At 36.0% G+C, this 16,651-nt stretch overlaps 1 protein-coding gene across 7 annotated transcripts in view; it reads left to right on the top strand.

Annotated features, from left to right (window-relative positions):
- Positions 1-16,651, top strand: part of kug (FAT atypical cadherin kugelei) — a 273,159-nt gene that overhangs the window by 71,141 nt on the left and 185,367 nt on the right. For all 7 annotated transcript variants that reach the window (XM_088039913.1, XM_088039914.1, XM_088039917.1 and 4 more), the window contains exon 3: positions 10,077-13,443. In XM_088039913.1, coding sequence (XP_087896039.1) covers positions 10,101-13,443 — 3,343 coding nt within the window. In that variant the 5' untranslated portion in view covers positions 10,077-10,100. The remainder of the gene's footprint in view (positions 1-10,076; positions 13,444-16,651) is intronic.

Here is a 16,651-nt window from a genome sequence, read left to right on the forward strand (position 1 = left end):
TTGGTGGACTTATTACTTAAAGGGCATTAATTAAGTATACAAAATCATGAAATTTTAGAACAAAAACCAAAAATTCTAGAATTTTTTATTTCAAGATCCAACGCAGAATCCATTTTTTTGTAAAATTTTCTAAATTTGACAATTTTACAGCTAAAGTAGAGAAGTTTGGTGGACTTGTTACTTCTAAAGGGTTTATTGACTGTACTAAATTACAAATTTTTAGAACAAAAATCACAAATTTTAGAATTTTTTATTTCTAGATGCACTCAAAATTCAAAATTTCTGATTAAAATGTGTAAATTACCCAGTTTTAACGCTAGAGCAGTGAAATTTCGTGGACTTAGTACTTAAAGAGAATTTATTAAGTATTCCAACTCACATAATTTTAGAGCAAAAAGTAAAAATTCTATAATTTTTTATTTCAAAGACGAACCCAAAATCCATTTTTTTTCTAAATTTAACAATTTTATTGCGAAAGTAGTAAACTTTAGTAGACTTGTTACTTCTAAGGTGTTCATTGACTGTGGTAAATCACAAAATTTTTGAACAAAAATCAAAAATTTTTGAAATTTTTATTAGTAGAATTGACTCAAAATTCAAAATTTTTGATTAAATTTTCTAAATTTGACAGTTTTAACACTAGAGCTGTGAAAATTCGTGGATTTGTTACTTTAAAGGCAATTATTAAGTACACCAAATTACGAAATTTTAGAACGAAAAGCAAAAAAAAGCCATAAATCCTTTTTTTTGTAAAATTTTCTAAATTTGACAATTTTACATCCAAAGTAGTGAAGTTTGGTGGACTTGTTACCAAAATGCCATTTATTGTGTATACAAAATTACGGAATTTTTGAACAAGAAGCAAAAATGATAGAATTTTTTATTTCTAAATTTGACAATTTTATTGCTAAAGCAGTGAAATTTGGTAAACTTACTACTTTAAAGGTGTTTATTGACTGTACTAAATCAGAAAATTTTAGAACAAAAATTAAAAATTTTATAATTTTAGAATCGAAAAAATCGACTATCGAATTTTGAGTATTTGAGGGTGAATTCTAAAGGAGAAAAGTTGTAGTTTTAAAAATATCGAGTATTAAAAATTTTAAAAATTAAAATCAATTATCTGAAGCTTCAAACGTTCATAACTCTGTTATTTGTTGTCGAATATGTATTTTGAGCTCGGATTTGGAATCAGCGCAAAATTCTACGTAAAATGAGGCAACCTTGCTCTAACAAGACCGAAGTATTCTTTACATTTTAATTCTTTCCTCTACTTTTCACGTCCTATTTTTAGGTATTCATAATTTTCTTTCCAATTTTTGGATTATGTCCTGAGAACGCGAGATAATTTTTAGTGTTCTACTTCGCTCTGCCATAAAATCCAACGCGAAATAAGAATAGGTCTGCAGCGCCACTTAAACACGAGTGCTCTAGGAAGCTTAATAAAGAAATAGGCCGTTCAAGTGTGGTCTTTCCCTTTTCTCCTTTTTCGAAATCGTTACCTCCGCGAACTTGTTATTCATGATTCGCTCCAGCTCTGTTTTCCTATTCAATAGAAGCCCACTCGAAGCGCTCTCGAAGGTGAGCGTCCACATCATTACGAGCGAACGTTAAAATTTTCGTTGTCTTCACTGCGTCCGACATGTCGCCCAACTATATAATAAATGTATTAGATATTTCATACATCTCATGTTTCTACCAGAAGAAAGAAACTGTCACTCCGCTTTGAAAGATTGTTAACGAGTTTGCTGGCCAGACATGATATAAATGGAGACACTTTACTCGAAGTAAATTTGAAAGCTGAATGCCATAACAGCTTACGGTAGACGGCGATATTAAGAAATTCGACTACTTCCATTAAGAAAATGGCTTTGTCGTCAGAATGCCAAGTTCTATCGCGACTGAAAGGTGACAAGAACTATATAAATAACGGATATAATAACTCGGGGAAGTATCGGGGACTTGTTTTTAATCAAGCTAATGACACGAAACGACATTTGCATAAAAGTCCAAAAACTAACGGACTTAACTGGTCGCAGACGTTATTTTCAATTTTCTAATGTAAATGTAGCGAATGGAAGTAAGAATTAAATTAGTGTTTATACAAGTCGCAAAAATGGTGGATGCGCCGGGACTTTTTTAATTAAACACTGCATGCAGAGCTGCACTTTTCTTATGAGGACGTAATAGAATTTAAATTCGATTCAGTTTAAACTGTTGTTCAATTTACGAAAGCCGCAGAGGTCTGAGTTCTGCACGGAATGCAACCAACATGCAAGAAAATTGTATTTCTTTGTTTAGTTCTCAAATAAATTGTTGCAGCGGCTATAACTATGAAATTTGGGAAAGTTGCTAGTTTTTAGTCGTTATTAACTCTGCCAAATTGGAATATTGTAGATCGAAAGACACAAATTTTAGAATTTTTTATCCACAAGGCGAAATCGAAATATGAGAAATCTTCCCTTAAAATTCATAATTTTGGTAATTTTAGTGTTACAGCTATTGAAATTTGGAGAAATTACTAGTTTTGATTCGTTTATTATCTCTGTCAAATTGCAACATTGTAGATCGAAAGACACAAATTTTAGAAATTTTTATTCACAAGGCGAAGTCGAAATATTAGAAATCTTCCCTAAAAATTCGTGATTTTAGCAATTTTAGTGCTACAGCTATGAACTTTTGGGAAAGTACTAGTTTTTGATCGTTTATCCTCTCTGCTAAATTGCAACATTGTAGATCAAAAGACAAATTTTAGAAAATTTTATTTTTAAGACGAAGCCGAAATATCAGAAATCCTTCCTAAAAATTCGTAATTTTGGTAATTTTAGTGCTACAGGTATAAAATTTGGGGAACTTACTAGTTTTTGATCGTTTATCAATTCGGACAAATTGCAACATTGTACATCAAAAGACACAGATTTTAGAAATTTTTATTTTCAAGACGTCGAAATATGAAAAATCCCTTAAAATTCGTAATTCGTAGAGCATTGAAATTTGGGGAATTTACTAATTTTGAGTAGTATATTAACTCTGCCAAATTGTAAATTTATAGAACGAGAAACACACATTTTAGAAGTTGTTATTTTGGAGAGCAAGCAAAAATTTTTGAGATAAAATTCGTAGTTTTAAATTAATTAATTAAAATAATTAAATTACTAGTTTTTGATAGTTTATTAACTCTTCCAAATTGCAACATTGTAAATCAAAAGACACAAATTAAAAAAAAAAATATATTCGAGGCGAAGCAGAAATATGAGAAATCCTTCCTAAAAATTCGAAATTTTAGTAATTTTAGTATTACAACTATGAAACTTAGGGAAATTACTAGTTTTTGATCGTTTATTTTTATATTATTTTTGATTGGCAAATTGCAACATTATAGATCAATAGACAAAAATTTTAGAAATTTTTATAGTCGAGGCGAAGTCAAAATACGAGAAATCCTTCCTCTAAACTTCGTAATTTTGGTAATTTTTGTGCTACAGCCATGAAATTTGGGAAAATTATAAGTTTTTAATGGTTCATTAACTTTGCCAAATTGTAACATTGTAAATCGAAAGACAGAAATTTTAGAAATTTTTCTATTCGAAGCGAAGCCGAAATATGAGATATCTTTCCTAAAAATTCGATCGTAATTTTGGTAATTTTAGCGCTACAACTATGAAATTTGGGGAAACTACTAGTTTTTATTAGTTTATCAACTCTGCCAAATTGCAACATTGTAGATCGAAAGACACAAATTTTAGATCTTTTTATTTTCAAGGCAAAGTGGAAATATGAGAAATTCTCCCTTAAAATTCGTAATTTTGTTAATTTTTGCGCTACAGCTATGCAATTTGGGGAAATTAGTAGCTTTTAATCGTTTATCAACTCTGCCAAATTGCAACATTGTAGATACAAAGACACCAATTTTAGAAATTTTTATTTTCAAAATGAAGCCGAAATATGAGAAATTCTTCCCATAAAATTCCTAATTTTGGTAATTTTAGTGTGGCAGCTATGAAATTTGGGGAAATTACTAGTTTTTATTCGTTTATTAACTCTGCCAATTTGCAACATTGTAGATCGAAAGATACAAATTTAAAAAAAAATTATTTTTAATACGAAGCCGAAATATGAGAAATCCTTTCCCTAGAATCTGTAATTTTTGTAATTTTATTGCTACAGCTATGAAATTTGGGAAAATTACTAGTTTTGAATCGTTTATTAGTTCTGCCAAATTGCTGCATTGTAGATCGAAAGACACAAATTTGATAAATTTTTCGTTTGGAGGCTAAGCAAAAATTTCGGACATCCTTCACTAAAATTTGTAATTTTTGCGATTTAAAGAACTTCCTCAAATTTCTATTGCATTAAAATTTGTTTAGCAATCCGCGGAACACTCTGTATGTGTCGAGCTAAGTTTATATTTCGCATACATACAGAAATATAAAATAATAAAAATTGTTTTTGGGAGAACCTGTTACTCAAGCACTGCATTATTCATGGAGATAAAATAGTGTCATTGGACTCGTCCAAAAAGTTAAAAGAATGCGTCAGTCGAGCATATTTTAAGCCCGAGACGCACTGATGAAGCTGATTCAAGCTTCGTTGATAAAACTACGAAATCCCCCAAAAAAAACGACTCAATGGAAATTTATCAGGAAAGGTATAAATCGAGTCGTGCTCGAAGCTTGTTGTTGACATTTGAAAACCACATGGTCAAACTACTGCAATTGTGAAAACTTTGTTCGAATGCAGTGGAGCAAAAACGCAGCGATAGTTTTAATCCATTGTTAGCGTTTGATCGCACCGATTAAAATAAATTAAATTAAATTCCGACGACCACAATCAACCACATTTTCCTGCATATGAAACAATTATGTGTGATATGGTTGACATGTCGACTGTCCGATAAGCAAGTGTCAGAAAATATGAAGTATTGCTTGACCAGTGGGCATTTGTTCGATCTGACCGGTCCATGAAATCGTTTTATCACCCCTCTTGATGGATAATAAACATGAATTTTTCGTCCGCTTTTTAATGTGATTATTTGCCGCAAAAACTGTTAATTAACTGGCAGTGGCGACCCGATATAAATAAATTAAACGCCCCAAAACAATTCGGTGACTTTCAGGACAATAAATACATAATCGATGGAATAAATCTAATCAAAAGATTACATCGGCCAATATAAATAAAACGCGACACATAAAACTGCCGTTTAGACGAAATTACACAAGTTCGACGGGAAATTTTACTATCGGAGCTTATATGGCTCTAACTTGTCTTACATTGTTGGTCCAAGTCACTCCTAATCACTCTTCTTCCCAGGAATATTCCATAATTTATTCCGCGGTTCGAAATTTCAATGAATAAAGATGAGATCTTCAGGTATTCGTTATTTTTCTCAAAGAAAATCCATGCCAAATGGCTGATGCTTAAATGGATTGCCTTTGAATGTTTCTTAATGTCTTCGTATTTAAACGATTTCAGAAATGTGCAAGCGGCAATAATATTGAAGCTTATGGAGCCGATTTTTCCGGTCCCTTTTTTCGCTCCGAGTAAATGAAAGATAGCATACGCTGGAAAATGTGCGGGGGAAAATGCTGGGCTAGCGATTTAAATACAGCAGAAATGGTGGATGTTTACGTGGACAAAAGACGCAAAAAATGGCGTGGGTAGATAAAAAACGAAATAAACAAGAATTTGAAATTTTCATTCATCTATTGAACGGAAAAACGATTTAAAAAAGGCAGTTTCAGATGAAAACAAACATTGGGGATGCGCATGTTCTAAAATAAATTAATTAAATTGTTATGAGCGTTTAATACAAACATGGGATTTTACAAATTTTTCTCGCATATTAAAACTTTGATTAAGCTGTACTCTAGTTAAACAGTTAAACGGTTGCTTTTAATTTCGAAAAATCTAATTAAAAATTAGTTAAATCTGAAATGAAAACCTCAGACTTGAAGGAAAATCATAAAAATATAAAAGACGGTTTATAGGAAATTAAAAGTGAAAGTTTCAGAATTAGCAAAAGTACCTATAAATAGTAAGTTGCTGAAATTTCTGAAAATTACAAATTTTGGTTAAGTATTTCGAACATTTTTACTTGCTTTTCAAAAAAATATTCTAAAATTTGTATTTTTTGTTTTAGAATTTTGCAATTTATTTTAGTTAATACACAACTTAAAATTAGTAACTTCCCCAAATTTCAAAGCCATGGCACTAATATTACCAAAATTACGAATTTTAATGAAGGATGTCGTAAATTTTAGCAAAGTCTCCAAACGAAAAATTTCTAAAATTTGTGTCTTTTGTTTTAGAATTTTGCAATTTAGTGGAGTTAATACACGACTCAAAATTAGTAAGTTCCCCAAATTTCAAAGCTATGGCATTAATATTACCAAAATTACGAATTTTAATGAAAGATGTAAATTTTTGCAATGTCTCCAAACGAAGAGTTTCTACAAATTGTGTCTAAAATTGCTCTAAAATTATGCAATTTGGTGAAGAAAAAAGAAAAAATCATAGATAATAATGGAGGATTCGAAAAGAACGTCTAAAAAGGAACCTCAGATAAAAGAAAACCATTAAGAATTAAAAAATCGAAGGTACATAATCTAAACAATCAATAATGTATAAAATTGTTATAAATAGGCAAGTATTTGATCGTTTAATATAAACAGGAAATTTTAATTTATTTACGTTGTTACGTTCAAACGAATAATAAAATTTTCATTGTTTTCTCTGATATTAAATTCATTTTAAACCAAAAAATCGTAATTTGAAATGGTTTGGTTAAACAGTGCGCATTTGCTTTTCATAGCTTTAGTTTAAACCAGTGACTTTTGCTTTTATTTCTGGATCTTTTAGAATTCGCAGGTTTAATGAGCCTTGGCAGTAGTAGTACAGTTGCAAACTAAAATCCAGCTTTTCATCGATTTTAAATACAGCTCGTCTAAAGAAGCGATTTCGCCGTTACCAACTTTTTATAAGAATCCACCGATTTTCATCTCGTTAAGAAGCTTTATTTGGAAGTGACGAAACGACTAATTAAATCACTTTAACACCTTCTAATTGGCAGTTTTTTCGCATTTTAACGAGGAAATATTCTCGGGCTGCCGTCACGAGTGGTCGTGAAATTCCAGAAGGGCTTAACTTATTAATTAGGGTCTTACGTGTGATAACCCCGACGCCATCAGTTCCTTATCATCTGTCACACACCGAGGCTTTGTTTCGTTACCAACTGTGTACATAGACCACGTCGTCGGCTAGGTAGATAAGAGGTCTTCAACACAAAACAGCATGCCGAGAGTATCTATCTAACCCCCGACTTGACTTTAACCCACATCACCTACACGAATGAAGCCAACCCTAAATATTTATCTAACATAGAGCGAGATTATTTTATCACCGGATTAAATAAACGTGGTGTTAGAGTTGAGCTTCCAGAAACGGGAGACATCTGTTTTGGGAAATAAAATCACCAAGAGATGACTAAGCACATCTCTATATCGATCCAAAATTTAGGGTCTGTTCCAAGTGACATGTTTGTGCAATCCAATTACTTGTCCATTTCTGTTTGCAGCAACCGCATTACAGGAAGTGCATTCGAAACTCAATTTTAGTTTCTATATCGTGCTTATGAAACTGATAACGAGCGGAAATTTATGCTTTTAAAATGCACGAAATCGAAGGAAGGGTCGCAAGTTGCTGCAACAGTTTACGTGAAAAATAAGCGGAGAAATTTAAATTTTCTTGTTTGATAGTTGCATTTCGTGCAGAGCTCAGACCACTGCGGCTTTCGTAAATTAAACAACAGTTTGAAGTAAACCGAATTTAAATTCTTCTAAATCTTTTACAGTTTTGCAATTTGGCGGATGTAATACACGACTCAATAGTAGTGATTTCCTCAAATTTCATAAGTATAGCACTAAAATTACTAAATTTACGAATTTTAATGAAGAATCTCGAAAATTTTTGTGAGGCGTCCAAAAGAAAAATTGCTAAATTTTGTACCTTTCGTTCTACAATTTTGCAATTTAGTGGAGTTAATATACGATTCAAAAAAGTTAATTCTCTAAATTTCATAGCTGTAAAATCACCAAAATTACGAATTTTTGTGAAGGATGTCGAACATGTTAGCTTGGCCTCCAACAAAAAATTCCTAAAATTTGTTTTTTTCGATCTACACTTTTGCAATTTGGTGGAGTTATTAGACGACTCAATAATAGTAAATTTTCCAAATTTCGTAGCTATAGCACCGAAATTACCAAAATTACGAATTTTTTTAAAGATTCACGTTCGGTAGAAAGTAACTATTATAAATTTAGTAACTTTTATTTTTGAGCTGTGTAACTAAGGTTATAATTTTTCTAGTGTAATGTCTTGTAAAACAGATGTCAGCCAAATGACAGTTTTTGGTTTGTCATTAAAGGTAAATATTTATTTTAAAATAAAAAAAAGAAGATCATCAGAGCTCCAAATCAGATTCAACTAGTTCATCGATTTCATCTTTTGAATCTGACTTTGTTAGTGTTACAATGATTGGTGAAATATTGTCTACAGCTGCGTCTCCCATGAGTGCTGTCGAGTTTAGCCTAATTAATTTTTCGCAGTGAAACAAAGTTTTTCCAGTTGTTTGGTGTGCTTTGCAAAATTGATTTTAACCATAAATTTCCGACTTTGTTCCTTCCGATCCTGTTTTCTTCCTTTTGAAACTGCTTGGCTTGTAATAGTTGATTCCATCTCGTTGTATTGTCAAATTTGATTGACAAATTTATTTGATAGACATGTCAATGTTTAATTCCTAGTTATTTTAGGAATTCAACGTAGCGACACAAAAGTATCTATTAGTTATTTCTACCGAACGTGAATCGCTAATAGTTAAGTATCTCGAAAATTTTTGCTTGGTCTCCAAAAGAAAAATTTCTAAAATTTGTGTCTTCTGCTCGGGAATTTTTCAATTTAGTAGAGTTAATGGACGACTCAAAAATAGAAAATTACCCAAATTTCATAGCTGTAGCACCAAAATTACCAAAGTTACGAATTTTAGGGAAGGACTTTTCATAGTTCAGCTTCGCCTTGAAAATAAAAATTTCTGAAATTTGTGTCTTTTGATCTCCAATGTTGCAATTTAGCAGAGTCAATAAACGATTAAAAACTAGTTTTTTCCCCAAATTTAATTGCTGTAGCACTAAAATTATTAAAATTATGAATTTTAGTGAAGGAAAACAAAAATTTTTGGATGGCCTCTAAACGAAAAATTTCTAAAATTTGTATATTTTGTTCTACAATTTTGCAATTTAGTGGAGTTAGTACACGACTCAAAGGCATTAACTTTCCAAAATTTTATAGCTGTAGCACTAAAATTACCAAATCTACGTATTTTAATGAAGAATGTCGAAAATTTTTGCTTGGTCTCTAAACGAAAAATTTCCAAAATTTGTATTTTTCATTATACAATTTTGCCAAAAACTCAAAAATAGTAAATTCTCTAAATTTGATAGCTATAACACTAAATTTACCAAAATTACGAATTTTAGTAAAGTATATCGAAAATTTTTGCCTGGTCTTCAAAAGAAAAGTTTCAAAAATTTGTGTCTTGCTCTAGAAGTTTGCAATTTGGTGGAGTTAATAGAAGCTTCAAAAGTAGTAAATTTCACAAATTTTATTAATGTGGCACTAAAATTACTAAAATTATGAATTTTAGTGAAGGAAAACGAAAATTTTTGGGTGGTCTCCAAACGAAAAATTTCTAAAATTTGTATTTTTCGTTCTACAATTTTGCAATTTACTGGACTTAATAGACGACTTAAAAATAGTAAATTCCCCAAATTTTATTAATGTGGCACTAAAGTTTGCGAATTTTAATGAAGGATGTCGAAATTTTCGTTCTTGAATTTGCAATTTGGTGGAATTAATAGACGACTCAAAACTAGTATATTCCTCAAATTTAATAGCTATAGCTCTAAAAAATTACCAAAATTACGAATTTTAGTATAAAGTTGATGTCGGAAATTAATTCGTAATTTTAGCCATGAAATTTGTTGTTTCCTCGCTGCAACTCATCGCAATTTTCTTTCTAGATGCAGTGGAGATGAGCTTCGACAATGTGGCCTAGCGCTTTCGCCTGCCTCCTGGTGATCGTGCTTCCCCGAGTATCGCCGCAAGGGACCCTAAGCACCGAAGTCGACTTCCGCTTCACTAGTACCCTCTACAATGTCAGCATCCCCGAGAACAGCGTCGCCAAAACGTACGCCACCCAACCCCCAGGTGCCTCTCGAATGGGCATCCACGTCCACTCCAACACTCTCAGCGACGTACGATATAAGATAGTCGACGGCGACCGCGACAAGTTCTTCAAAGCCGAAGACCGACTCATCGGCGACTTCTGTTTCCTTTTCATCCGCACTCGCACCGGCAACAACGACGTGTTGAACCGCGAACGCAAAGACAAATACGTGCTTCAAGTGCGCGCCACCGCCACCAAACGCGAAGGGAAGCAAAAGGTGTCTTTCACGACGGACGCGGCGGTTGTGGTGACGGTGTTGGACACCAACGATCTCAACCCTCTGTTTTACCCGACGGAGTATAACGCGACGGTGACGGAGGACACGCCGGTGCACCAGAGCATCGTGAAGGTGGTGGCGGAAGACGCCGATTTGGGGAGGAATGGGGAGATTTACTATAGTTTTCTCGAAGAGACTGATACTTTCGCCATACACCCCATGACGGGGGTTATTTCGCTCAGCCGCCCTTTGAGGTACCACGAAGGGACGTACCATGAACTGACCGTGCTGGGGCAGGACCGCGGAGGCTCCCTCAAGCAAGGGTACGGAATGAGCAGAGCGAAAGTGCGGATTAGAGTCAAAAAGGTGAATTTCTACGCTCCGGAGATTAGAATCCGACACCACCCCCAAATCGTTGAGAACTCCAACGCGGATATCTACGCCATTGTCAACGTGTCGGACAAAGACAGTGGCGTCCACGGAGAGATCAAGAGTTTGGAGATAGTCGATGGTGATCCCGATGGTCACTTCCGCATCCGTCCTACGAAACAAGGGGAGTTTAACATTGAGGTGTTGAAGCTCCTCGATAGGGAGACCACGCCGCAGGGCTACACCCTTAAGTTAAGGGCGGTGGATCGAGGGGTGCCTCCAAGAGAGAGTTACAAGTCTGTCCCCGTCCATTTGACGGACCTCAACGACAACGCCCCCGTTTTCAATAAGGAAATCTACGAAGTTAAGGTGCCAGAAACGGCGCCTGTTAACACACCTTTGATAAGACTGAAGGTAGCCGACGCTGACGAGGGGCGGAACGCGCAAGTTTTCTTAGAGATCGTGGGGGGTAACGAAGGGGGCGACTTCACTATCAACCCGGAAACTGGAATGTTGTACACTGCTGTTCCTTTAGACGCCGAAACCAAACAGTTGTATAGTCTGACTGTCTCGGCGATTGACCAAGGCAATGCGGGGACGCGCAAGCAGTCTTCAGCCAAAGTCAAGATTTACGTGGAAGACACCAACGACAACGACCCCATTTTTGACAAATCGGAGATGACTGTCTGGGTGGACGAGAACTTACCAGCGGGGACCTCAGTCACCACTGTCCACGCCAAGGATAGAGACAGAGGGGAGAACGCCTACATCTCCTACCTGATAGCCAACATCAACAAAGTTCCTTTCGAGATTGATCACTTCTCGGGGGTGATTAAGACGGCGGCGCTCCTCGACTACGAAAGCATGCGACGTGTTTACGTGTTGAGAGTCCGGGCTTCCGACTGGGGGCTCCCGTATCGCCGCCAAACCGAAATGCAACTAACAGTGAAAGTCCGCGACGTCAACGACAACAGACCCCAATTCGAAAAAGTCGACTGTGTGGGCCACATCCCTCGCTACCTCCCTATTGGGGCGGAAATCATAACCCTATCGGCGATCGACTTCGACTCCGGTAACATCATCAGTTACCGGATCGTCTCCGGGAACGACGACGGGTGTTTTAGCATCGACGCCACGTCAGGCTCCATCACCGTCAGTTGCGACCTCACCGACCTGGGAGCGAACGAAAGAGAAGTCAATGTCACCGCTACTGACGGTACTCACTTTGCAGACATCGCGCGAGTGCATTTCAAGTTGGTCAACACGAAGCGGTTGTCTGGGGGCAGATTGCTCACCGACGACACGGGCGCGTTCGATTGCAAGGACACCGGCGTCGCCAGGCGGCTAACTGAGGTGCTCGCCGCCGCGGAAAACAACAACAAGGCTCTTACCAACGAAGAATTCCCAATGATGCCCACTCGGTACGGACAAAATCTAAAACCGCCGGAGTTTATCGACTTTCCTGCTGAAATCAAAGTGAACGAGTCCGTGGCGCTGGGAACCACTCTAGTGAAGCTGAAGGCGCGCGATAGGGACTTGGGGTACAACGGAAAGCTGGTTTATGGGGTTTCTGGAGGCGACAAACACTCGCAGTTTTGTGTTGATATGGACTCCGGGGAGCTGAAAGTCATCGGGTATTTGGACAGAGAGCGCGAGAGCGAATACTTTCTCAACATCACGTTGTACGACCTGGGGAAACCGCAGAAAAGCGCCTCGAAGATGCTCCCCATCACCGTCTTGGACGTCAATGACAACGAGCCGGTGTTCGAGAAACCCTTGGCGAGCTTCAGAGTCACCGAGAACGCCCTCAATGGTACTGTGATCTTCCGAGCCAACGCCACGGATGCCGACTCTGGAGACAACGCCAAAGTGACGTACTCTTTGGTAACGGACACCAGAGACTTCGCTGTTGATAAAATCACCGGCGCTCTTACCGTGGCAAGTAATCTTGACCGCGAACGCCGCGATTTGTACGAGTTGAGAATCCGCGCCACCGACGGCGGGGGCAAAGGCCCCGACAACCCGCCTCTCTACTCCGAGGCCCTCGTCCGAGTGTCAATCGACGATATCAACGACAACGCGCCGAAATTCAGCCTGGCGAACTACTCGGTTAAGATCCGGGAAGACATCCCCAAAGGCAGCGTCGTGGCGGTGGTTACCGCGTCAGATCCCGACTTCGGGAGCGACGGTGAAGTGTTATACTCTCTTGAGGATAGCGATAGTGACGGTACATTTAAAATTGATCGCTTATCGGGGACGATACGCACAACGAAAGCTCTGGATTTTGAGGAGCGCCAAGTTCACAGTTTGATCGCGTTCGCAATCGACAAAGGGAATCCTCCATTGTCTTCGGAGGCCACTGTCACTGTTTACGTCGTCGATGTGAACGAGAATATGCACGCGCCGCAGTTTAGTGATCTTGTGCTCAATGGAACAGTTAAAGAGAATCAGGCTGTGGGGACTGTTGTGATGCAAGTTAATGCGTCTGACGCGGATCCGCCGGGAGGTGATAGCAACATTGAGTACTCCATCAGAGGGGGAGACGGGATTGGGATCTTCTCCATTGATAACGAAGGTAAACAAATATGTTATATCTGGTTTGTAATTTCCTCCATTACGTCTCCATTGCACCGGCAGCAACTTCTCTGTTATGAATAGACTGCATAATACGAGCGCTCTTCGTTCACAATAAAACTGTATATCCTAGCAATATCGGTCGTGATTCTCATGCTTATTGCGCGTTTCGTACAACCCGCCACCTCTAAAATTAACCCGTCGTTATTTCTTCTGTATAACTCAAAGGTATTAAACGTCGTTTTCACATGAAAATCACCCCAAAATGACCTCTTCAAAACAGTTTTTGGTCAATGTCTTGTTTATTTATTAAGGACACTCAACTTATTTGGGCGCAGAATATCACGCTGAATCTAAAACCGAGAGATTTTTTTTATTTCTTCAACAAATAACTGAGTTATGACCGTTTGAATTTTTTTGTGGTCGCCAGAGTTGTCTCGAAATATTGAAAAATCGTTTGCGCCATCGTTTTTCTCACAAATGCTTATATAAAAAAATAGTACTTAGATTTTCCAAAAGTCGAAAGTTGCAGTTTTTCGCGAACATTCAACATGACTAAAACTTTGGCTAATTTCTGATATCGATATCTTGCTTATTTTTTGGAGTAAACTATTTAGTTATTATATCGTGTGATTCATTAAATTTCCATTCTAGGTAGGCCGTGTATTTTGGACGTGCGTTGACTTCTTGTTCGATAACTAGCAAATCTCGCAAATATTAAGTCGAAACTTCTGTAATGGTGTTAGTTACGACATGAATTTTTTTTCAAAGCCAACTGCGAATGGAAATTTAATGAATCACACAATACATGGGTGTACACAGAATTTTCCGCAGATTCCAAATCTGCCACTGAAATTCAGATCTGACAACAAATAACTGAGTTATGGATAGTTGATTTTCATTTTTCCTAATTTTTAAAGCTGATTTTTTTAAAACGGCAGGCGTTGTAGAATTTTTATTTATGAACCGATTTCAAAAATTTTAAAAACAAATTAAATGGTTTTTAATTTACTATAAACTGATGATTTTAAAATTTTTCTAAATGTCTTATTATCTTTTGGGCGATACTCAACTTTCTTATTTTAAATTGGAACCCATATTTTTTTTCCATAATTTGGAAGATATTAATTTTCTTGATTTAGAAATGTGTAATATGTTCTACTTTTAACCAAAAATATTTTTTAAAAAATTATCAAAATTGAAAAAAAATAAGCAATAAAAGTTAATTAAATCTAGGTGCATGGTGTCAAATAAAAGAATGCCGTTATTGTAATGTCAAAAAGCAGCAAATAACAGAAAGGATCAGCATTTTTTTTTAATTATTAATAACAAAAGACAATAATAATTACAAATCAGAAAAAACAACTACCTAATTTAATTAAAATACTGTTGAAACGCCATCCCGTTTTTTTTGTACAATTGATACCTACGAGAAATGCATTGTGCATTGTAAGGTGTAGCCCCATCTTGTTGAAAGAAAACTTGTTCTTTCTGTTATTTGCTGCTTTTTGACATTACAATAACGATATTGTGTTATTTGACACCACGCACCTAGATTTTATTAACTTTTATTGCCTAAATTTTTTCATTTTTGATATATTTTTTTTAATATTTTTTGTAAAAGTAGAACATATTACACATTTCTGAATCAAGAAAATTAGTATCTTCTAAATTATGAAAAAAAAATATGGGTGTCAATTTAAAATAAGAAAGTTGAGTATCGCCCAAAAAATACCAAGACATTTAGAAAAATTTTAAAATTATCAGTTTATAGGAAATTTAAAACCATTTAATCTGTTTTTAAAATTTTTGAAATCGGTTTATAAATAAAAATTCTACAACGCCTGTCGTTTTTAAAAAATCACCCTGTATCTCGATAACTATTAAAAATATTGAGCAACCGTTTGCGCCATTCCTCGGCTCATTTTACTTTAGAAAAAAGGTTTCAAGAACGAAAAAAAAATCCGACTCAATCGATAAAAATTTTCAATTTTTGGTTTTTGTCCAATCGGTCTCGAATTTGGCTAGTTTATAGATTTTGGGCTCCTCTTTCGATCCGTTGTATCTTCGTCGAGGTTTCTATAATCGACAAAAATGAATTCTCGCCCGTGCTTGCTCTTCATTCGCCGTTTTAATTAACACGGCAGAAAATTAATCGAAAAACATATTCCGCCTGATTGCGATCAGGACATAGAACGCTTTTTAATGGAAATGCTGTTTTAACGATGGAAATATTCTGGTCGCACCGCAAACTCAAAGAATTACAATGCGGCGATACGACGAAAAACTGCCTTAATCTGTCTCAGACGTGCAGTTACTAATGAAATTGAATTCGAGAAATCGGAAATCGACTATAAATTTTCGTGCTCATTTCCTGCCGGAGATATAGGTGGTGGTAGAATAGTCGTCACTGTGGGAGGACCTAATTTGCACCAGGACTTTAGATGAAAGCAAACTAAGAAACAAGCCATCGTCCTGCAAGTAATTAGCTCTTGACCCGAATCCCCGCTTGCAACTCTTTCGTTATTGGCAAAAGAAGTACCTGCTGCGTCGAATATTAAATTCCGCAGCATCGCTCAGCAGAAAAAGAAAGACTGCTGATCCTTAAATAATGTCATTTCCTGCTGTAGCAGCGGGCAAATCCTCAAAACACGATTAATTCTCATATCGTAGAAAACGTCTTCATGTTTTCACATCAATTTATTAAAACTGGTTTGAAATTTCCGTTCAAATCGCCTCGTGTTCTTCGGAAAAGTTTTAAGAATCGTAGGCTGACGAATTCGCTTCGATATTATCAAACTCGAATAGAAGTGGATTTAAAATGAAATTAGAAGAGAGTTCGTTTTGTGGCGTGCAATTACTGTCCTGTTTAAAGTTGTAAACTCGAGGCGACACCGATAAAAGATCTATAACTCGAAAGGGACAAGTAAACTTTACGAGGGACGCTTTTGGGACGATTTTAATTTGACAGGACGATGTGACTTGACAGTTTTTACAAGATTTCGGTGATACATTCCGACTAATAAAATTTCAAACTATGAAGTTGTACCGCCCAAGTTAACCTCTCATATAAATTATTTAACAGCATTCATTTACTTTGCCCCGAGGGCTGTGTAGAATAAATTTACATTTCATCAATACTAAACATCAACAACAACGACAGCAAAACATTTTAAATTTTCAATGGAACAAATGGTACAAATTTGCTC

This window comes from Gnatocerus cornutus, chromosome 6, assembly GCF_029298725.1.
Source record: "Gnatocerus cornutus isolate USDA-ARS CGAHR chromosome 6, icGnaCorn1.1, whole genome shotgun sequence".
Taxonomy (NCBI): domain Eukaryota; kingdom Metazoa; phylum Arthropoda; class Insecta; order Coleoptera; family Tenebrionidae; genus Gnatocerus; species Gnatocerus cornutus.